This window comes from Pseudonaja textilis, chromosome 2 (genome assembly GCF_049901715.1).
Source record: "Pseudonaja textilis isolate UNSWEBS1 chromosome 2, rPseTex1.2, whole genome shotgun sequence".
In the NCBI taxonomy this organism is placed as follows: Eukaryota; Metazoa; Chordata; class Lepidosauria; order Squamata; family Elapidae; genus Pseudonaja; species Pseudonaja textilis.
Window position 1 is genome coordinate 150,620,487 of NC_141991.1, and position 23,823 is coordinate 150,644,309.

At 38.6% G+C, this 23,823-nt stretch overlaps 1 protein-coding gene and 1 long non-coding RNA gene across 13 annotated transcripts; one reads left to right on the plus strand and one right to left on the minus strand.

Annotated features, from left to right (window-relative positions):
• Nucleotides 1-1,346: 1,346 nt before the first annotated feature.
• On the minus strand, nucleotides 1,347-3,255 carry LOC148127169 (uncharacterized). The gene is made up of 2 exons (XR_015742008.1): nucleotides 3,171-3,255; nucleotides 1,347-2,768 (listed from the first exon to the last, which is right to left on the minus strand). It is a non-coding gene; the product is annotated as an uncharacterized LOC148127169 (long non-coding RNA).
• A 75-nt stretch (nucleotides 3,256-3,330) lies between these two features.
• LOC113446893 (retinol dehydrogenase 8-like) lies at nucleotides 3,331-23,677 on the plus strand. Of its 12 annotated transcripts, none has more exons than XM_087925920.1 (9): nucleotides 3,331-3,519; nucleotides 4,742-4,976; nucleotides 8,990-9,058; nucleotides 11,189-11,291; nucleotides 11,418-11,579; nucleotides 12,405-12,584; nucleotides 13,861-13,954; nucleotides 18,697-18,880; nucleotides 22,068-23,512. In XM_087925920.1, the coding sequence occupies exons 4-9, from the start codon at nucleotides 11,192-11,194 to the stop codon at nucleotides 22,281-22,283; spliced, it is 936 nt and encodes a 311-aa protein (XP_087782046.1). In that variant the 5' UTR covers nucleotides 3,331-3,519; nucleotides 4,742-4,976; nucleotides 8,990-9,058; nucleotides 11,189-11,191; the 3' UTR covers nucleotides 22,284-23,512. The 12 variants fall into 12 exon arrangements, with proteins under 12 accessions (XP_087782046.1, XP_087782053.1, XP_087782048.1 ...); XM_087925927.1 differs by lacking the exon at nucleotides 8,990-9,058 and adding an exon at nucleotides 21,153-21,223; XM_087925922.1 differs by having other exon boundaries at nucleotides 4,894-4,976.
• The last annotated feature ends 146 nt before the right edge of the window (nucleotides 23,678-23,823 follow it).

Sequence of the window (23,823 nt, forward strand, 5' to 3'; positions counted from 1 at the left end):
GTCATAAAACAAACTTGCATAGGAAAAAAGATTTAATAAAAGGTATTCAAAGAAGCCCCCTAGACAAAAGCCAAGTAATTAAGAAAGCTAGGGAAACAAGAAAAAGAAATCCCTTACAAACAACAGGTCATGCCAAATCAGCAAAACAAATAGACAAAAGACACGAAATAAATTCCATAGCAGACAGGAGATTGCCACCAAACAAATATAAGAAAACATTAGGATGAAACTGATAATCCAATCAAACCACCCCGCAGAGTTTACCCTCTGGCGGAAATGAAGACAACCCCCTGACAGGATTTAAAACATTAAGAAATACAAACACAAGCACTCACACACAAAAGGAGAAAAGGTATAAAAATCAGGAGTTTATTATACAAAGATGGCTAGCCCCAGGAACGCAGACTTCTTGCTATCTCTTGCCTTCCTGAAAAATAAAAGGAACCCGCTTCCAAGCAGTTGTCTGTGTCCTTGCACTGGAGCCCTCCCATCAGGAAAACCGAATCCTCAGAAGAAAGGCATTTTCCGGCCTTTCAACATGGGTAAAGCAGTTTCTTATCCTTGGCAACTTTAAGAGTTACAGGCTACAATTGGAATTAAAGTCCATGCATCTTAAAGCTTCCTGAGGTTGAAAAACGCTGGGGAGTGGAGCAAACAATAGTTGGTCAGAAACTTTTTTATGAACCACTACCTTTTTCTTCCTCACATTGGTTGATTCATAAATTACTTTTTTTCTTTCTCTATCCCACTTACTCTTCTTTAAAACTTGTTCTGCCTGTTTTTCCTTTTAGCCCAAACACTGAAAGAAATCAGCTATCAAAGAAGTATTAAGATTCAGGAAAGATTATTCCAAAGCTTTGTGGGAAAATGAGGCTAATAGTTGGAACACACATAAAAAGAGTAGCTTTTATCTAAATGTAGTTGCGATAATTCAAGATATTTAACAAGGTTTTTAAAAAATCAATACAGTAGCGGTTAAATCACATAGAGTGAGTAGCAGAATGAAATCTCTTCAAAGAGATGAGACCCTTAACTGCTAAGTGCTCCTCTGATATAGGACTTTATACTATTGTTGAATGATTAAGCATTTCAGTACCCGTGTTATTAGTACCTGCTATTACAGATCGAGAAAAGCTGGTTCTTGATTTGATGTGTATTTGTACTGTACTTTGATTTGAAAGCACTTTAGGAGCAGTAAATATGACAGCTATTATTTCACATTTTCCTTCACTGACACTTTGCCCAAGTTCTAGAGCAAGATTCTTCTGTGTTAAATAGGAGAGAATTTTCTTCTCTTGCTGACTGATTTTCTTTCGCATGTACATGGAACCATATACAAATGATCATTTACTGAAGCATATTCTTTATTTTTCTGTATTGTTTGAAGATACTTTTACCATATCTTTGAGCCCGATTGGAAATTTGGAAAACCAGCACTGCTTGATAGAATGATATAAATGCTTAGCTTATCCACTGACAAACATTAAGAATAAATGACAACTTGGAAAATTAATACCTCTGGCTTTACCCTTTGCTTGTGTTGGAAGAAAAATCTGGTCCGGTTCCAAGCCGGGAGAAAGATGCTGGAAATATAATGGAGGAAGGCTGCAAGGAAAGGAGGTCTCTGTTTGGTTTTCCAAAAACTTCAATTGAGAGCAGCATGTTTCTGTGGTGGCTGAAAAAATGGGATTGGGATAGGTGGGCTTTTATACATTCTTTGGGGCTTTGTGATTGAGGTGCCTGTTCCTGCATAAGAATGTGTCCCTTAATATTTTAATGGCTGTCACTATTCCTATGGGGGTCATATAGAGGTCATGGCTGGCTCTTCAGGCAAAAGGGGAAATGCAAATACTAGGTATTTGTCTGAGCTAATCTCGTCAGCTTGCCTAACCGTGTTGCTTATTTGGAGTCTATTGCTTATGAATAGATTGGCCCAGTTTTTCTGAATGGATACAAAATCTCCATTCCAAAAGACCAGCCTCTTCAAGCTTCTGCTTGTTTTCCTATGGCAGGAAGACTGGAGCTCCTTTCTGCCTTTAAGAACATCTTTCTCCTCTTCTCCTTTAAGGGAAATATAATATTCTGCCTCTTTAATATTGCCCAAAATACTTCATTTTCTAGGAGGAGGGCTTCCCACACTTACAATATAGACAAATTATATCTAGTTATAAAAATTAACATAGGTCTGCAGTGAAATAAAATTAACTTGAACGTATTAATCAGTTCCAACATCACTTTCAGCAATTACTAGGAAAAACTGTTTCTCCCCTCCTTGTCCTCAGAATGGCATATCTGCTCACTGGCTCCTCCTGGACTGAGCTGTGGCCCACTGAAGTAAACATGCAGCATCTGTTGGAACTGCTTATTGTTTAGTAGAAATAGTTTCCTTCAGGTCAGGTTCAACTTATGCATGTAGGTGTTTTCAGCAACAACAGAGAGTCATGCCACATTTTGGTTTTTCCTGGTGTTCCAAACCAAATATTAACCAGTTCAATTCTGCTTAGCTTTTGAAAATTGGCAGAATTTAAGTAGATTCTGCTGTTTTATCCTCACTGCAATCCACTTCAAACTAAGCTGCTTGCACAATCATTCAGTTTTCTCTAGATTTGTCTTCATTTGTTCATTTTATTTTTTAAAAAATAATAAAGTGTAGCTACCAAACTTCTCTTCCAGCATGTTGTTTCACCTTCCAATTTTCTTGACATCTTGGTTAATGAAGATTTTCCTAATTTTCCATGGAACTCCAGTATCTTCCTTTGCAATATAAGCTACAAAGTTTGTACAGTAAAGAAAACCCTACGGTAAATTGAGCTATGAATTAATTCAACAGCCAAACCAACGGCATGTTAATCTAACAAGAAATGGGGGCAGAGTTAACATCGCATTAGGATTTTTTTTGGGGGAGGGAAACGGGACTATGTTCAGAATTAAAATTAGAAACCGTGCCAATAAGATTTGCAGTATTTTGCGTACAGCAAGACCACTTTGGAAATTCTGACCCGTATGTATATTTGGAATCCGAAATCATTCGAGGTCGGCAAAATCAACAGCTATTCATTTTGTTCCAAGTTTCGAAGCAATAGCTTTTTTCTGCGGTTTTCTCCTTCAGCAAATGGGGGAAACCAGAGTCAAAGTGCCCAAGGACACGCGGGGTGGGGGGCTCATTTTACCTTCTTGTTTTGCACCCTCGCTAAATCTTCCAGGGGCAGTCTCCACCATCCCAACCTCCAACAGCTGCAAGTCCCCGCCTTCCTCTTCTTAACGCTGGGAAGGCGGGGCCAAGGGAGGGCAACCCGGGAGCTGTGAGGACTACAACGACCGGCGTCCTTCAGGTTGAGGCGGGTTTGCCCGTCCTTTGCCCGGCTTATAACGTGTGCGGGATGGAGAGGAAGGCCGATTCCCGGGCAGATAGCGGATAAACGAGAGGTGCAGAAATATTTAGAGGGTGGTGGGAAGGTCTTGGATCCCCCTTTTCCTCACATGCTAATAGGATTTCGAGACTGGGCACAATTTCTTGAGGTAGGTGATTCTGATACTGGAGAAGTGGTCACTACTGGAAAGCTCCTAGCTGGGGTGGCGCCATCCTAGCTTTCTCTCCCGTAAGAAACGGATAGGACTGCGTGAGAACGCGCGCTGTTAGCAACGGGTTGTTGTCCGGGGTAAGGTTTCTCTCCCAGGGTAGAAAACATGCGTTTCCATTTCCTTGCTTCAACTTTTCCGCGAGGGCACCCAATCCTGCATGACGTGGTCCACAATAGCCCTCTGCCAGATAGGCGCTCCGGGGTAGTTGATTGCGTGGCGAGAGACTAAGCTCCTAAGTGCTAGCGGTTCTCCTGCAGAAGACTCCCTTCGCCACGCCTTGCTTTCATTAAAGAGAACTACTGGTCTTAAAGTCCGGGAAATAGTCTTAACGGAACCAAGTTCCCGTTTTATTACTCTAGTCTGATGTATTCCGGTAAAATTGGACTTCAGTTCCCATAATACCGCCAGCCAGCACAATTGATCAAGAATCGTGCAAAATATTTTGCATTTGGAGAACATAGGATTGGGTACAGTTCCGTCCAAAGAATAATGAACAACTCTATGCTCTTTCAGCCCCAAATCATTTTTGGATTACTCTGTCCCCTTAAACATGGGTCCCCATCCTGGCAGTGTACATGTGTAAAGAAATGTAACATTGGACATTTAAGGCCACTTTAAAAATATGTTTTTATACAAACAAACTTAACCCATCAAATGAAGCAGCTGAGAAGTGTTTTCTTCAGTGGGCACAAGTCATTTCAAGTAGTTTGGTTACATCTCTTTCACTTGAATGATATTCCTGGTGCTTGCATAGGCAAATGATAACTGTCCAGATCAGTGGTGGGATTCAAAAAATTTTACTACAGGTTCTGTGTGCGTGGCTTGGTGGGTGTGGCAGGGGAAGGATACTGTAAAATCTCCAGTCAGAGGTAGTATTCGCCGGTTTCCAAACTATTCAAAATTTCTGTTACTGGTTCTCCAGAACTGGTCAGAACCTGCTGAATACCACCTTTGGTCTACATCATTCCACTAATCTCTTTATTTGACAAATTATATCATGCCTTTCCTAAGAAACACAAGGCAGCATGTACAGCATTCCTCTCATAACATCCTTTTTGAGGTAGGCTGAGAGAGAATGACTGGCCCAAAGTCCTCTAGTGAGCTTGTGTGTTTTCCTCAGGGTGGATTTATTCATTGTCCTCTTCTTCTATTTCTACAGCTTTGGGCCCCTTTCTGTCTCTGTCCTCCTTGAAATGCTCCAGCAATTTTTGAACCCAAACTTTTGGTGCTTTCAAGTGCAATGCACATTTGATGTTGTGTTGAATGTGCTGGACTTGGACCAGGAAGACTTTGGTTCTAATCCTTTCTTAGGCATGGAGTCCAGTTGAGTGATCATCGGTCAGCCATTCCCTCTCAGCCAAATACTGAGAAGTCAGAAACCATCCCAGAAGAAGGTAATGGCAATCCACATCTATAATCTTGCCAGGGAAATTAACACAAAAGTTGTCAGGAATCATGTCTGACTTGAAGGCACCAAAAGAGCAATAACAGTTTACTTTTAGAAAATAAAGCACAGGGCTGATTGTAATCCCTGACCTTAATCTTAATCTTCTAAATTCTATTTGTAATACGTGAGACCCAACCTTTTTATTTTTGCACAAGCTATTCTGCAATGTAGTACAGGTAGTCTTCAACCTACAAGCCCAAATTTCCATTGCTAAGCAAGACAGTTAAGTGAGTTTTGTTTCACTATTATCACTATTCTTGCCATGATTCTTCAGTGAATCACTGCAGTTGTTAAGTTAGTAACACGGTTGTTAAGTGAATCTGGCTTCCCCAGTGACTTTGCCTTTTAGAAGGTTGCAAAAGATGATCACATGACCCCAGGATGCTGCAACCATCATAAATATAGCCAATTGCCAAATGCCCAATTTTTGACCATAGGGATGCTGCAATGGTTGTAAGTGTGAAAAACGGTCATAGGACACTTTTTCAGTGCCATTGTAACTTCAGCTTACAACAAACGGTTGTAAGTCAAGGACTAGCTGTATCTTCTTGCAGCTGTATTTTTGTTTCTTTTCCAATAGATAATATCCATTCCGAAATTATAGAACATTATGAGATGGTCAGATATTAAAATCTGTACAAGAAATTCTCTAGTAAAACGTATCTTCCCCCGTTTGGGTTTCCCTTCAGTAGAACCAACTCCACAGGAAGGGGAATTGGCCATGCTGGATTTCTCAAAGTAAGCCATCTATTATTGTTACAGTGTAATGTCTCCATTGGAGTACAGAAGGCATACAAATTAACATAATATTGTATTTATTTGAGGCAAATAGATGGCTGGATAGAGACATATAAACAGTTGACATCTGAGTTCTCTTAATAAGATAAATAATTTCATTCCCTGATTACATACTGAAGTCAACTAAAATTATTTTCTGGGAATGAAGAGGGTCATAATTCTGCAGCATCTGAAATGGTATCTCATTTATAGTCAACTTGATATCTATGGTAATAATCAAACCTTAGTAAAATAAGGTAACATAGGTTCTTTAGAAACAAGAAAACTTGAATTGAACTTACATAGATTTTTTTTCCAGATTTGTTTTGTTCTGTTCAATATTATATATTTCCTATTTGGATAGAAAGTCCCCTGAAAAGATAAAATGCTATATGTTCCGTATTCTATATTACAAGAATGCAGAATAACCAACTGTACAATCAGTTCTTCCTTAAAGAATTTTGTTAAAGCATGTGGCAGCATTCAGGTGATCTTATCAGTTCAGTCCACAGATCTGAAGGTTTTGTCTCATTGGGAGCATATAAGCATTTATTATCAACAGGCCACCATAGTTAAATTTGATTAATACTGGCGTATGTTTTGAGTACAGGGAGGAGCTTTGTATTTTAAGCAGGATTAGGGCTGCTTTGTGCTTAGATGGGAGATCATGAAGGAATTCCAGCCCTTGTGAACTAGACTGGAAAAATTTTAAAAATCCCTAATGAAGCAACCTCTTTTATGTTGATGTCAAGACTATTGCATAAATCTGTTTGTGAAATCCCCTGGAGTTGAGTTCAACTTCCCCAAAAAATGCTTTGTTCAAGGTTATCCAAGTAAAATTATTGCTTTTTTTAAACTTTCCTGGAACAAGTTTACATATATTTAAAACATTTTATATATAAATATTTTTTTATTTTTGTTTTTACTGTGTTTTGGTTCCTGCTGTTTATGATATACAGTACAACATTTTTGGCTTCTCATTTACATGACTTTTGAGATGGATGAATAAATTCACATTGATCGCTTTTTTTCTCAAAAAAGATTTAAATATTAAGACTTGCTTGAAACATTAAAATCCTCAAGTCGTGAGTCCCCTATTTTTCAACTGTATTTTTTAATAAGTAAGATGAAAGAGATGGAAAGAATGTTTCTTAAATGTTACATTTTTGCAGGGGATACAAAATTGGGCAAAAGTAAAATTTATTAACCTTGGTTGAGTTGGGGAAGGGGCAGGTTAGTAGAATTCATGCCTTTCTGGGCTACTGTCGAGAGAAGCAGCTCAAAATAGCAGGCAGGATGCAAGACCTTGAGAAATGAGGTCTTTCAAGATGGGCCAGGTCAGAAACAAGACAAATGTCAATAATTACTTTTCTCCAACCACAGAAGTCCATTGGCATCTCAGCAAGTTCTGGCAATTTCACCAACCATTTTTCCAAGATGGATCATGCCAGTTTTGTTCAACTTTCATGTATACACTAATCTTAATGGATTAATAATATACTGATGTAAACTTCTATGATTTTTCTGTGTAGCCATCAGTCCTGAAAGGAAATGTTGTGGCTTTAATATTAATCTTTAAAATCCTTTGTATCAATGTGTATATTTGAATCTAAATTTTTTAGTTTTACATGTTCACCATGAATGATAAAATGTCCCTTTGTGTTGCTTACATTTCCAACATGCATTTGGGCTTCCTTTATGCATTCTATATAATTTCTCCGGCATCATCCATCAATTTATAAAAATTCCCTTTTTAAAAGATTATAACCTAATGTAAATTTCAACCCTTTGACCACATATTTTCCCATTGATCCATCTGTATATTATAATCAAAATTCATAGCCCTTTTTTATAATATTCTTTAACCTGTTCTTCCATTTCAAATTTTAACAAAAGTTTATACATTTTAGCAATTACATGATCATCATTAGTATACAATTGCACTTCATATTCTCTTACTTTGTTCTATACCATAAGTCTTTTTATCCATTTTAAATCCTTTTGATATAACTCTAAATGGGAAAACCATTGAGGAATACATCATTCTGCCTTTAGTTGTTCCCTAGATTTAATTTTACATTCCTCTTGGTGATTCTCCAATAATTTCTGCTACATTAACTTTCTGTCTTTGCCTACTGTTTCTCTTGTGCCAAGATCCATAGAGGTGTTTTCAGGCATAGCCTGGGTTTATATCTATTCCTTATTCTCAGTGTGGCACATCTAATAAAATGTTATTTATTATCCACATTTAACTTTATCATCCATGCCATCCAAACTTCAGATTATGCCTCCAGTGCTCTAACTCTTATGGTATTTTTGTGTAAAAAATGATTTTGTGACTTACGATGAGAAAGAATAGGTTATAGAAAGAAGGAAATTATGATACAATTTAAGAGAGAGATTAAAATTGTATGTATAAGGACTGAGAGGAAAATTGGAAGCCACTTCCTCAATTATTTTTTCATTTTTTGTTCTTTTATTTTCTTTTTTTCTATTTCCTTTTTCTTTCTTCATTTCCTTTTTCTTTTTCACATTCACTTGAGTTTTTTTCTTTGAATGTATTTATTAGAATATAGAATCATATGGCTGGAAAAGACCTCAGATGTCTTTTGGTCTTTAATAAATCAATCTTTAAAAGGAAAAACAAGAAACAGACATCAAATGAAATGCTAAAACTTTATTGATCTAGTATCAAACTAAACTTGGGCCGTATTCAACATGCACAGGCCACACTCACCCCAGCTCTGCAAAGTGGGAAAAAAGTTAAGATATGTCACGTGATGACAATGTGACACCGCAAATTTGACACCCGTGAAACTCAGAATCTTGGAAGTCTGGCAATTTTCCTGGGTTGTTTTTTTTTTACCAAACAGAGTCAAGGTGGGGTAAACTTCTCATATTTTCCAGCTTTCCTGGGCTGAGTTTTACTAAAGATTATTGCATTGTTTTTCTAAATTCACCTCTGTGCTCCTCTGTAACTCTCCCCACTTTCCAGACGGGCTGGGACACTCCTAGTCTTCCAGAAGACCTTGAACAGCTGGCTAGAATTCAGTGTAGATGTCCAGGGGGTGGGGGGGTTTCTAGGATGTCTCAACGCCGCTAGCTAAACACGGCCAACTGGGGGCAGCCTTCTTGCCACTGCCAAGTCCCCTCTGCCAATTCGTTGCCTCTATCTCTTTGCAGGACATCTCAACACCAGACATTTGCTGCAGGGATAACTCGCTGTGGGCACAGAATGGAGAGCCAGTGAGGGTGAGTAAGCAGGCTGTCAGAGGGGGCAGTGATGGGTGGAGAGTGGAGTTAGAGGCAACAGTGCAGGGGCAATGATGTGGGTTGGGGTATCAAAATGGAAAGCTCCTGCCACCCTGCAACATTTTTTTTAACAGCCACTTTGCTTAATGTTTGAGGCTGCCTTGCTCTGAAAATAATGACAGTTTTGGGAAGCAATGGGGTGGGATGTCAGCTTTTTAAAAAACTAAAAGGTCTTGTTTTGACTTCCATTCAAATCCTTGCCCATCAAGCAGGTTGCAAAATTTCCAGCTTTAGAGAAAAGCACTCTTCACACGATCAGAAACACCATGAAAGCAGTCTGCATATGACCAGAAACACTTTTTATTTTTATATTATTATTTTTTTAAAAAACATTTTATTAGATTATAGAGTAAAATACAAAAATACAAAAGCCAATAGGAAGACACAGTGATGGGGAGAAGGGGAAAGAGAAGTGAGCCTGGGGTCGGGGGGGAGAAAAGAAAAAGAAAGACCAGAAACACTTCTGATTGTTTGGAATGTTGCAACGAAGTGCCCACAGAGCCAGGTGGATAATATAGTTGTGTTTCTGTTCACGTGCAGAGTGCTTTTCCCCTCCTCAGAGCCAGGTGGATGACTTCTTGGTGTTTCCGGTCAGGGGCAGAGTGCGTTTGGATGGAGAGTTGCAGCAATGTTTCCCCCCCAAAGCTGACACGGATGTTGTGAAAAGAGTAATGCTAAGAAGAGGGTTTTTTTTCTAGTTTGGGCTCCAAAGTTTCCTGTCCACGCAGCCCCATTTCTGTAGTGCATCATATCCCACGGCTAAATATGGCTGCAAACTTTGAAATCTGCTTGAGAGGCAAGGATTTGAATGCAACTCAATACAAGATGTTTTAGTTTTAAAAAAAGCTGACATACCACCCCATTGCTTTACAAAGCTGCCCTTATTTTCAGAACAAAACACTCTCAACCATTAAACAATGCGCTTTTTAAAAAAAAAAAGCAGGGTGGAGGAAGCTTCCCCATTTTGACACCCCATCCCATGCCATTGCCTCTGCATTGTTGCCTCCCACTCCATCCACAGTGCCCCCCCCCCTCTGACAACCAGCTCGCTCGCGTTATCCCTGAAATAAATTTCTAGTGTTGAGATGCCTCGCAAAGAGATGGAAGCAGCAAGTTGGCAGAGGGGGACTTGTCGGTGGTGAGAAGGGTGCCTCCTGCTGACCTTGTCGAGATAGGCGTGTCAAATCATCCCATTCTGGCAAGTGGGAAGGATGTTGTTGCCTTTGAGATTTCGGGAGTTGTTACAATTTTTATAATTGTTTTGTGAGCCAGCCAAAATTATGGTATGCATGATGGACAGCCATGTAAGTCTTTTAAATAAATGTAAGTCTTTTAAATAACACTTGCCTCCTTATAGGTAAACTCTTGTGCCTGGTCATGCACAGGAAAAGAGGACTGTGAAGGAAGTATTTTGAACGTTTGGTTCAGCAGCACAACAGCTATGGACAGTATGGCATTTTATGCTGCAGTTTCTTTTATGTTCCATAGTCCTACATTTGATAGTGAAAAGATGTATAGATAGTCACGTTACTCTTTAGTGCCAGTGAGACTGTGAGGAGAAATAAGTGGCTGGGGCAACAAAGAACCTTTTCCAAATTTCAACCCAGCAACTCCAGCCAGAAAGACAATGAGGGGAGCAACCAAGAGCTGTCTTAGTAACATCCAGAGGTCACAGGCTCCTTTATCCCCTCCCCAATCAGGATTAAGCCCCAAAATCATTCCACTTTAGCTGACAAAATGATTCAGTTGTGGAAATACTATAGTTGGTTAAAAACTTCTTTGTACTCATTGTGAACATTAAAAATCATACCTACTTTCTGAATGCTCAAAGAACTTTAGACTAACTCAGTCATCTTTTCATTAGTTTTGCAAAGTAGACCATTATGATTATGGCCATTTTTTAGATGGGAAGAAGGCTGAAAGAGCCTTGAAATTATTTGTAAATGTGAGGGGACTTGTGGGAATCACAGGGTTTCTACACTTTGTCAGTACGAAGGACTTCCATTCATATCTTTAGCCATGGTTCTATTCCTGAGGTTTGTCTCCTATTCTTTTGCTTTCCTCCCACAGGCAATGATGGCTGTGCGAAATGTGCTGGTGACAGGCTGCTCCTCTGGCATTGGGCTGGCCCTGGCAGTGCGCCTGGCAAGAGATGAGTTGAAACGATTTCGAGGTAAGGCTGCCTGGAGCCCAGAAAGGATGCTAGGAAGCACATCAACTTCAAAGAAGGAAAGGAAGCCCTCCCTAACTTGGCCAGAGTGGTGCCTTATAATTCCTGGTGTACATTCTTTTTTCTTAGTTTTTGCCACCATGAGAAATTTGGAGAAAAGTGAAGCCTTGAAGGAGCAAGTGGGGCCTGCCCTGGATAAGATGCTTGAAATTAAAGAACTGGATGTGACCAGTGAGGACTCCATCAGGCGCTGCGTGAACAGCATCCCCCAACGCAGGGTGGATGTGCTGGGTAGGAAAGCAAACCCTTTCCCCCAATAAAGCCCCTCTTATACAGGATGAAGAGGATTTGCTTGGACTGTGACTACTAGTCTATACAGTCTAATGTTCCTTTTGCACCAGCTGGTCTGGTCACTGCCAAAGCCTGTAAACTGGAACATAAGGTCTGAATTAGACTTTTATCTATCAGGAGCTTTTTACCCCAATTAGATGTCCCCTAGGTATCTTTGGACTGTGCTTTTTAGGATTTCCAGCACCCGTAGATGCTGGCTGAGGGATGGTAACAAATTGGGGAAGTTACATCTAAGATGCCTAATGCATTCGCCAATTCCAGTTTAAGCTGTTTGGACTTATCCATGAACATTTTATGACAAAGAAGTTCTAGATGTAAGATATTTGGGCAAGGAGCCTAGGCTATCCTTTTCTCTGCAGAATGGCGTTTATACGGGAACTTTATCATAAATCCAGAACTGAAAGTTCCATCTTCCACCTTCAAAAAAGCAGGTTTAGGGAGGATGTGACAAGTTGTAATTTGTCGTAGTGGAGTAACACATGAATCACTCGATAGCAGTGGGTGGTGTATATTGCTGAGGAATAGGGGAAGATCTGTGAGTTGCCATTTGGAAACAACCTTGTTCAGGTATTTCTCAAAATACAGATAAAGCCCAACATATCCTTAAGGTAGGCCAGTGTCATCTTTGCTAACAATTGCTAGGATTTCAAGACAATGAGTAGATTGTAACACCGCCTCCTCCTCTGATTTTGCAAATTCATAAGGATTTGAAATACTGCTTTCTCCTGTTCCCTCTTGCTATCTTACCACTCCCTTCCCATACAGTGAACAATGCAGGATTTGGCCTTATTGGTCCAGTTGAAAGCCAGAGCATGGCCTCAATCCAAAACCTCTTCGACACCAACTTCTTTGGCTTGGTGCGCCTTATCCAGGAAATCTTCCCTGACATGAAGCGGCGAAAGAGAGGGCATATTGTTGTGATGAGCAGCGTCCTAGGCTTGCAAGGTGAAGCTCCTTTCGGAGGGCAAAGGAGAATGTTGTTGGAGAATTCTCTGGACATGCAACCGTGATCATCCCAGAGGATGAGGGTGGGATGGGTTGTGGAGAATGGAAGCAATGGATTTTTATGGCAGCCACATCACCTGCTAAATACAGGCTATTTGTAGCTGGCCTATACCAAGTCATACCGTTGGTCCATCTTGTCTTCTCTGACAGGTAGCAGCTCTGCAAGGTTTCAGGCAGTGAGAGTATTTCCAGTCTTGTCAAGATGCTTTTAACATTAAGCTCCGTCCTTTCTTTGCTACAGAACAAAGAGCTGGAGGCAAGTCACGCAAAGGAACCTAACAGTACCTTGCAGGGAAAGGTGCTTGCAAAGAAAGGCAAGGGGGCCCAAAGCACTTTCCTCCCTGGGCAAAATCATTCATGAACCTGAGGAGGATTTTAAAAAGCATTCAAGCTGACCTGTTGTGTATTTATTTGTCAACATCCTATCAGGGAGCTTTACAAGCTTAACTTGGCTGCTCTTCTGGGTGTACGAGAAGCTAAATTAATGGGCTTGTTTGCACAACACATTAAACAATAAGTAAAGTTTAAACCAACAAAGCTCTACAAAGTATACAAATGTAGCTACTCAGTCTTTAATTGACCTAGTTAAGTAGATTCTGCAGACACAGCCAGAGTGCAAGATGTTACACTACAGGGTAAAATGAACCCTCTGGACTTCAGTTTTCTAATCAAAACTTGTTAGTCAGGTCTGTATTCACACCATTCAGGTCATTTAACTCAAACCAGATATTCCAGGTTCTCATGATACATCAAGCCACAGACTGATGGCATATGTTGAGTTCACACAATATGTTAGATTAACAGGTGGTTTGCTGCATTATGATTCAATGCCAAATCGAATAGCCTGAATGGTTCTTTCTGTGCAAGCAAAGAGCCAGTGCCACCCCCAAATTAACTACCTTCTTTTACCGGTCCTGCTAAGTCAGTCTTACAAAGTAGGTTGACATACTAAACAATAAACCCATGAGGTTTTTCCATACCTTCTTTCTGGTTCTAGAAAAGCTTTATCTGCTTTAATGTCTATATGTTGAGTTAAAAAGGACAATGTATAATTAAAAGCACAGCAGCAGGGCAGGTCCAAGAAGGGAGAAGTTTGCTACTCAGTGCAAAGCAGAATCAGTTTTCTTTTGGGAAATCTTGTCAGCAATAGCAAAAAAGAACAAACCACTCATGTCTATGAGTCAACTTTTTTCTTACAATATTTAATTCCCTGCAGGTCTTCTCTTCAATGATATCTACTCTGCCTCCAAATTTGCAGTGGAGGGTTTCTGCGAGAGCTTAGCCCTGCAGGCCCTAAAATTTGGGATCAGGTAAATACAGTGGGATTGGAATTAAGACAGATCATGACTGAGGTTCCCCTGAGAAGGAATTGCAATTCTTTGGGCATTATTAGATTAATACAACTCCGGATAGGGTCAGTAAAAGGTAAATGAGCAAGCACGCAGCTCAAGATTGCATGCAAATCTTGAGTTTTATTTTTTCAGAGTTACTAAAGTTTAGCGCAATTAAATCTGGTCTGAAAGAATCCATAAAATACTGATGGCAGCCAAACATCCACACTTTTTTTTATCGCTTTGTTGTCATCTAGTGGCCCTGTGGATTTTTACCACTCAGATTTCATGGTCCAGCCAAAGCAGCTTTCAGCTCCAATCATTGAACAGCACACATATACACACCCCAGTCATCCGTAACTGCCCTACCTTACTGACCTGGATTGCAACACTAAGTTAGGAGGGAGAAAGTACTTATTCAGATCTCTATTTAGCTCATTTTGCTGGTTGCCCTTGCATCTAGACACCAGCTTTCTCAAATGTTAACCTCTGAGAATTGTGGTAAAGAAGCAATTCTAAAAATAACTTTTCCCAAATGTGTATATCCCTTCCATCAAGATGCGGGAATACTGTTTTTTGTCTAGCTCTGAAAGACTTTTGAGCTCTCAAGTACACACACACACACAGATCTTCTACCTGAGATTCTTTTAACTGGAGAATGTTGAATCATTAGGCTGCATGTTTTTAACTTTTAGCTGTTTTCCTTTTTTTCTTCTAGAAATTAATTATGATAGCTGGTTGTGCACAAATAATAAAGAGTTCAGAAAAGGGCAGGCAGTCATTTAAAATCTGAGTGTTATTTTTTCCTTCTTTGTTTAATAAATGTTTAAATACCACTTGTCCTTACAGATAACAGCCATGTAAAATTATATAAGTGAAAATGGATTATTAAAAAAAAGCTTGGAAATGAAATATTCCTTTGGATCTATGTCTCCTCATCTTCTGTGAAGTTTAGATCCTAAACACAGGGAATGGGAAGAATATCTGGAGACGGTCCTTAAGGAAACCTTTTATCTCTCCAAAATGTATTGAAAATAACATTGATTAGTGGAACACACACAGGGTCAAGAATTGTCATTTTTATACATTAAAAGGGTACAAATCTCTAATGCGCTGTTGTGGGAGTTGAACTCCACACATCTAAAAATTGCCAAATTTGAGAAAACCTGCCACACACACACACACACTTCACATTTAAATTTCTACAAAAGAAAAAATATAAAAAACAAAAGAAATTGAAAAGAAAAAAGTAGAGGAAAGTGCAAGGAATAAAGAAAAAAAGAATATCAACATTAGCTGTAGAGAGTCACTCCACAGGAAGATGGGTGGCATATACATTTAACAAATAAATAAATAAAAATAGCCCCCGTAATAAGTTATTTTAAGCACTGAAATTTTACCAATAGTGACAGTTGTAATTTGTCCCACTTTAATATGTCCTTTTTGATATCATGTCATACCTTAACATAATTATACATGCAGTTCATGTTATTAAATGTAACCTTCATATAGGTGAAACTCGAAAAATTAGAATATCGTGCAAAAGTTCATTTATTTCAGTAATGCAACTTAAAAGGTGAACCTAATATATGAGATAGACTCATTACATGCAAAGCAAGATAGTTTATGAATAGATAGAATACTTTATTGGCCAAGTGTGATTGGACACACAAGGAATTTGTCTTGGTGTAAATACTCTCAGTATACATAAAGAAAAGGTACATTCGTTAAGAATCAAGAATCATAACATTTAACACTTAATGATAGTCATAGGGTACAATCAACAATCAAATCATATTGTGATGTGTCATAATTGAGATGATTATGGCTTACAGCTCATGAAAACCCCAAATCCACAATCTCAGAAAATTAGAATATTGTGAAAAGGTTCAATATTCTAGGCTCAAAGTGTCCCACTCTTATCAGCTAATTAAGCCATAACACCTGCAAAGGGTTCCTGAGCCTTTAAATGGTCTCTCAGTCTCATTCAGTAGGAATCACAATCATGGGAAAGACTGCTGACCTGACAGTTTTGCAGAAAACCAGCATTGACACCCTGCATAAGGAGGGAAAGCCTCAAAAGGTAATTGCAAATGACGTTGGATGTTCCCAAAGTGCTGTATCAAAGCACATTAATAGAAAGTTACGTGGAAGGGAAAAGTGTGGAAGAAAAAGGTGCACAAGCAACCTGGAGAGGATTGTCAGGAAAAGGCCATTCAAAAGTGTTGGGGACTTTCACAAGGAGTGGACTGAGGCTGGAGTCAGTGCATCAAGAGCCACCACACACAGATGGATCCTGGACATGGGCTTCAAATGTCGTATTCCTCTTGTCAAGCCGCTCCTGAACAACAAACAACGTCAGAAGCGTCTTACCTGGGCTAAAGAAAAACAGAACTGGTCTATTGCTCAGTGGTCCAAAGTCCTCTTTTCTGATGAGAGCAACTTTTGCATCTCATTTGGAAAGCAAGGACCCAGAGTCTGGAGGAAGAATGGGGAGGTACATACTACAAGATGCTTGAAGTCCAGTGTGAAGTTTCCACAGTCTGTTGATTTGGGGAGTCATGTCATCTGCTGGGGTTGGTCCACTGTGCTTCATTAAGTCCAGGGTCAACGCAGCCGTCTACCAGGAGATTTTGGAGCACTTTGTGCTTCCTTCCACAGATGAGCTTTATGGGGATGCTGACTTCATTTTCCATCAGGCCTTGACACCTGCCCACATTGCCAAAAGCACCAAAACCTAGTTCAATGACTGTGGGATTACTGTGCTTGATTGGCCAGCAAACTCACCTGACCTGAACCCCATAGAGAATCTATGGGACATTGCCAAGAGAAAGATGAGAGACATGAGACCGAACAATGGAGAAGAGCTGAAGGCAGCTATTGAAGCATCCTGGTCTTCCATAACACCTCAGCAGTGCCACAGGCTGATAGCTTCCATGCCACGCCGCATTGAGGAAGTAATTGCTGCAAAAGGGGCCCAAACCAAGTACTGACTACATATGCATGCTTATACTTTTCAGAGGTCCGATATTGTTCTATGTACAATCCTTGTTTTATTGATTGCATGTAATATTCTAATTTTCTGAGATTGTGGATTTGGGATTTTCATGAGCTGTAAGCCATAATAATTACAATTATGACAAATCACAGCTTGAACTATCTTGCTTTCCATGTAATGAATCTATCTCATATATTAGTTTCACCTTTTAAGTTGCATTACTGAAATAAATGAACTTTTGCATGATATTTTAATTTTTCGAGTTTCACCTGTATATATAATCTTTTCAATTTTAAAAGCAGTCTTTTCATCAAATTCTCTCAATCTTGAAGGTTTTCAAGATAAGATTAGACAAATATTTTTCCTAGATGGTACAAGGACTCTGCCTTGGACGGTGGTGTGTGTGTGTGTGCGTGTGTGTGAACTAGAAAACCTCCAATGTCCATTCTTGCCGTATCATTCACTGATAATGATTTTATGTATACTCATATTCTTAACCAACATTTTTATTGTTTATTTACTTAAAAGCTAGATAATGCACCAAAGTCCTTCAATTTCTTAATTAAATATTCAGTATCATTTGAGGCTTTTTAAAAATAAAATCTAAATTTTATTTTAGTAAAGAAGACACTCAGTGTTTTCTTTAACTTTTCAATCCCATTATTTCTCCTCTAGTCTAATGCCTCTGTTGAACACTTAAAAAACAAAGGGGTAAAGAAGAGAAACCCTCCTTTAATGTTGGGAATTGTAAACTTTTTTTCCAAGCACTTGGTCTGGAATCCTTTGGAAGTAGATAGATTGGAGGTACATTAATTGAAAAACAGATGGTCTTTAAACATGCTCAATTGGTGCCTAATCCTACAACCCTTGTCTGAAATATGGACTACAAGGGGTGCTATTTGCTGCATTTGTTGACTTCAGTGGTAGAGAAAATGTGATGAAAGTTGTTTGAATGTTACTGACATTTTATCATTTCATAGATTTGATTGTAATTTATTATGCTAATCACAAATAATAATAAAAAATTGATTGACTGCCTCTTTAATTTAAGGTTTTATTTGCTATGAACATCAGACCCAGAAAGACCTTCTCTGAAAGACTATGGAGCTGAAAGAAAACATGAGATATGCATTATAATTAACTTCTTCTGAATCAAAATAGAGATTTGTAAAATGTTTTCAATTTTTTTCTTCAAGTATATATAGTTTTTGAACTGAAGTGGGCTAAGAGCTCTTACTTAGTAAAGCTCAGGCCTTGAGTTCTAAATCATATAATTATGTAGAACAGATGGACAGATAGATGGATAGATAGATAGATAGATAGATAGATAGATAGATAGACAGAATGAGTGAATGAATGAATGAATGAATGAATGAATGAATGAATGAATGAATGAATTCTTTATTGGCCAAGTGTTATTGGACACATAAGGAATTTGTCTGGTGCATATGCTCTCTGTACATAAAAGAAAAGATACATTCATCTAGAGTCAAGAATCATAAGATACAACACTTAATAATAGTCATAGGGTACAATAAGCAATCAAATCAAATAGCAACCATCTTTAAGGTCACATCGGCTGGGATGCCTGGCATACTGCTGGTTCTTGATGATGTTAGAAGACAAGAGGAAACTTGGTTCTTTGTCAAACAGATTGTTAGGTCGCTCATCAGTGGAAGAGTGAGGGGGATCTTGATTATTCACTGTTTCTTTCCTCCTACAGAATCAGTTTGATTGAGCCAGGACCAGTGTTATCAGAGTTTGAGAGGAAGCTTTATGAAGAGGCAGCAAGCATGGATCTCTCTGGTGTAGATAAAGAGACACTAGATATATTCCACAACTTCTACCTAGCCTACTCCAAAGAGGTCTTCACTGCACTGGGGCAGACTCCAGAAGAGGTGGCTGAGGTAGGATAATGTTTCTCCCTACCTATTTTGGAATAAATGCCTAGACTCTGGTGCTTACTGATGCCTCTGCTATGGCCTGGAGCCTTAATTTCTTCAGGTGACTTGCTGTATTGACTGACTCCAGAAGATTAATCAAGCCAGGGTTCCCCACCTCTCCATCCACCCCCAAAAAAGAAAGAAAAAGAAATAATATATTGGCATATTTTGAGGAACCATCACATATTCACACAACATATCTAGTAGGTGTATAATCACTGGGTTAGTTTATGGCTTCAGAGAACTCTGCTACTTCGGAAGCAGCATTGGTTGTTGGTTGGCTTCTGGGTACAATTGAAGGCCAGCTGTCAACTTTAAAGCTATAGTTCTAATAACGAAGCCCATCACTATTATGTTACATTGCAATGTAATCTCTCATTGATTTACGTGGCTGAAATTGCTTATAAACACCCTTGATTATCACCAATTCCAAAGTACAAGACCATCAAGTACTTGATATAAACCACTGTGTTGTAGATTATATACAATTGATCACAGAAGATGGATTTAATATAGCTGTCCAAATAGTAACAGAGATATAGCAGTTCAGGATCTGAGATAGTTTCAGAAAGCCCCAGAAAAAAAAAGAGTTCCTAAAAAAGGTAAAAAGCACTTATAAGAAATCCCCATATCTTCAAGAAACTCTTTCTTTAGATGTCAAACTGCTTTATGGTGTTTTTTTTTTAATTTATAGGGAAGATGTAATTGGACAGACTGATAATATATTTCTCTTAATTTTCTCTTAGCAGTATGCAGCATCAAATCCATTTTCAGGCTTTTTGCCTCCATTTCATGAGCTAAAAGATTTAGTTTCCAACCACACCAAGTGTTTATTACATTAAGCAGGTCTTCAGATGTGTTTATTCACTACAGCCAACTTGCCATGGCCAACTTGCCGTGGAACAATTCACGATGGGACAAGAGTTATACGAATATCAAAGAAATGGTGGAATAGAATCGTTAAGGAAAGGGTGAAAAAGAAGGGACAAAATGGAATTTGAATGGCAAAAATTAAAATATTTTTTTATTTATTTTGAATAATTAAATTGTTAAATATAAATTGTCCTGCAGCGAGTTGGCTGTGAATTGGTCATAGCGAGTTGACTGCAGCAAGTTGGCTGAGGCAAGTTGTCCCATTCTGCTTCAAGGTGTTCCCCCTTGGTTATCATTGCTCTTAAGCTTGATACCATATATAGAAATGTCAGTCAGCTTAATTTACAGACTGCATACTCTGAAATCAGTATTTGTCATATTTATATATACTTGCTTATCTCAGAGACCATGAGTTTTTGAATGACATATTGGTTTTATATATTGGGTCTTTAGCAAATGCATTTTACCCTGTCCTTGTGCCTATGAACAATTGATTATTCTATTTCTTCACATTTATTATTTGGATTTTTTTATTTTTTTCATGGATAGGTTCGGCTTTGAATCATATTGGGCAACTTCTGAGCAGGTCTATTTAACCAACCATTTTCGCTTCCTAATATATTCTGCTGTACTATTCTAGCATGGAAATGAGTGAACGAGGCAAATAGAGTTGCCTTGTAGGGGAGACGAGTGGTATATAAATTTAATAAATAAAATAACGAAATAACTAAGTATGTGTCAGGCTTATTAGCAAAAAAGAGAGCCAGTTTGGTCTAGTGTAGTGGATAAGGTTCCAGGCTAGAAAGCAGGAGACTATCAATTCTAGTCTTGCCTTAGCCATGAAAGCCAACTGGGTACTCCCTGGGGCTTTCTGAAAACTATCTCAGATCCCGAACTACTACATCTGTTACTGTTTGGACAGCTATATTAAATCTATTTTCTTGGGTCAGTCACTCTCTCTTAGCCCAACTTACCTCAAAGTGTTGTTGCTATGGGGAAAATAGGAAGAAGGTATGTCCCATAGATTCACTGCTTTGAGTTAAAATAATGAAGGTGGAATACAATTTTTTAAAAAATCCTTAACAGATTTAACAAAACAAATTGCATTGGGGCTATGTGAGACCTACAAGGAAGAAAAATGAAATGCAATGGCATTTTATGAAAAATGGCTTATGCTTGGATGGAGTCTTTGTCTGTAATTTTGACTGTGGGGAAGCCAACCTGAGCCCAAAGTGATAATGGCAAGGAGCCTGAGTGGTCTAAGTAGCATATACCACTGGTGCAAAGAAAAATATTCCATAAAACTTAATTGTATATGATCTCTTGGAAATGGGCTTTGCCAGCATTTTATTTATTATTATAGGCCAATGGCCCCCAACTTTTTGGGCACCAGGGACCGGTTCTGTGGAGAGAAGTTTTTCCGTGGAACAGAAGGTTTTGCATGCTGCCTGCATCCCACACATGGGGCTATGTTTGTTTGTGCGGTCCGGTTCCTGGCATGCTGTGGACCAGGGCCAGTCCATGGACTGTGGGTTGGGGACCCCTGTTATAGGCAAAAAAAGAGAGAGAGAGATAATCTTTTTTATTACTAACAATATAGGTCAGGGCTACGACAACTTTAAGAATGATTCAAAGTGCTTCAGACCTTGTGTGAATCGTTGTATTGACTTTGAGTGGATTTCTTAAAACTGCACTTTTTTTGCATGAAAACACGAGAGATGTGCTGTACTTATCTGCACAAAGCCAGAAGTCTTTTTCTAGATCTGTTCCCTGTTTCTTCAGTTCTTAAACAATGCACTCATCATGACTGTAATTGAATTTATTAAGTGATGGCTTCCCTCCAATAATCTCATAATATTAACTTGGTCTGAGAAGTTAAGCTTCCCGTCAGCTTCCAAATATGTAATACAGCCTTGAATGACTACTATGAGAAGCGTAATAATAAGCCTATGTATATGTGAACATGGTGTGTATATACTAGATGTGAACCTCCTTTGGTTAAAAAAAACAGATGGCAGCTTCTACAGTTGATCCAATAACCTTATTATTGACCAAGTTAATAGTCTTCTTCAAAACTGCAATGTAAAGCTTTTAAAATATCATGATTGTTTGAAGCTTCATCTTGACTGTAAGATTAGACCTGTAAATATGTTTGTTACCTTTCCCCATTCTAATTAACTTATACCCCCCCCCCCATTTCATCCAAACATACTTTTCTGTAAAACACAGGTAGTTGTCTGCATTTTCTAATTCCATGTCTTGCTCTTTTTTCTGGCAGCATGTGCTGAAAGTGATCACCTCTGAGAATCCTCCATTGCGATATCAAACCAATAGCTTCTACACACCCATAACCACTCTGAAACATGCGGACCCCAGTGGGAACCTGCCTCTCAATACTTTTCATCAAATGATCTTCCAACATGATCGGCTCTTCAAAGCCAGTCTCAGCCTCCTTAAAATGCTCCAGTGGAGGAAGAGGCGAGATATGGACTAGATTGCCCACAAGTATAGAAGATGCTAGCTGCCTCAGAGCCCTTTATTTCCTAATAGGCTTCTGAAAAGAGTCTGTTCATTGGCTACAAGATCATACTTATAGCTTACAGATTTTTTTTTTTCGTAGTGCAGAATGAGGTGACCCTGGCCTGATTCAATGTATTTTGGGGGTGGGTCTTGCATTGCTTTAAAGCAATAAATTAGAATGAGATAGTATTTTTGATCTGGGGGTTGCAAGGAGTGTCATATTTTTGGTGTTTCTTATGTAACATCTTTGAATAATACATTTTTAATAAGCTATAATAATCAAAAATGAATCAAAAATGTCACCCTGCATTTGGTCCAAAGTGATGTGATCCAAAATAGACCGTGTCAATCTTCTACAGTACAGCCTTTTCCAATCTTGGCAACTTCTGGATGAGTGGACTTCGAAGTTCGCAGAATTCTCATCAAAGGTTATCCTGGCTGAGGAATTATGAAAGTTGAACGGCTACTTTGGTAAATAATAGGGCCAGCACCCCATCGATTATTTATAATGCTTAATCTTTAAAAAATGCACTGGGAGTCTGGGCTTCTACCTAAATGCATTCCCTACTGAACATGTTTTCCAATTCTTGAAGTCCAATTATTAGGACTTCGCTGAAGTTAGTTCTGAGAATGAAAGATGTAGTCAAAACAATTCTTACCGCTAAAGAGAGCGAGTGCATATTTTAAATGGCTTTCTGTTCCTGAAAAAAAATTGTCTAGAGGACCAATTACTGTAAAATAGGAAAGAACACTATAAAAGGACACAAAGCAAAGCAAAGATTAGGAGGTAATATGGAAAGAAAAATGTCATTAATGTAGAGTACTTTTCAGATTTTTATTGGGAAAAAGTTAGCTTACAATATTTTTTTATTTCTTTTTCAAATACAACTTGCCAGTTCCCAAATCCTTAATTGGGGCAGAAGACTTGTAAACAGAGTAGGATCAGTTAGTTAATTTGCATTATTGCCCCAAAGTATGTACATGATTCAGAAGACATTTTTATATATAGCAGAACCAAAAGTATTCACATTACACAGGCATTGGCAAGTTTGAGGCCTGAGGAAATCCTATGCATCTTTATCCAGAAGGAAGTCTTAGTTTAGTGGACTTCTTTCCTAGTAATTGTTCATTGGGTTGCTTCCTCTAGAGCTTTGCTCTTTTCACATTCAATAATCTGTGAAATAAAAACCTACATATAGAAAATGGCTGCTTTAACATCGATCTTGAATCTAGATGCATTGTAATCCATTGTATTTCTAATGCTACATTTTCTACAAGTGACTTTTCAGCTCAAAACAATTCACTATCTAAATACACTAGTAGACCAAAATCCATCGTAAGTAATAAAATTAGAATACTCTATTATGAGTATTGATTGTTAAATAGTTGTTTATGTAAAGTATTAGTATAAGTTTACTAAGTTTACTATGCAGCAGAGAATGTTCTAGTCCGGTGTATTAATTTCATATCCATATTATGCACTGAGACATACAATCCTTGGCCCAAATCAAGCT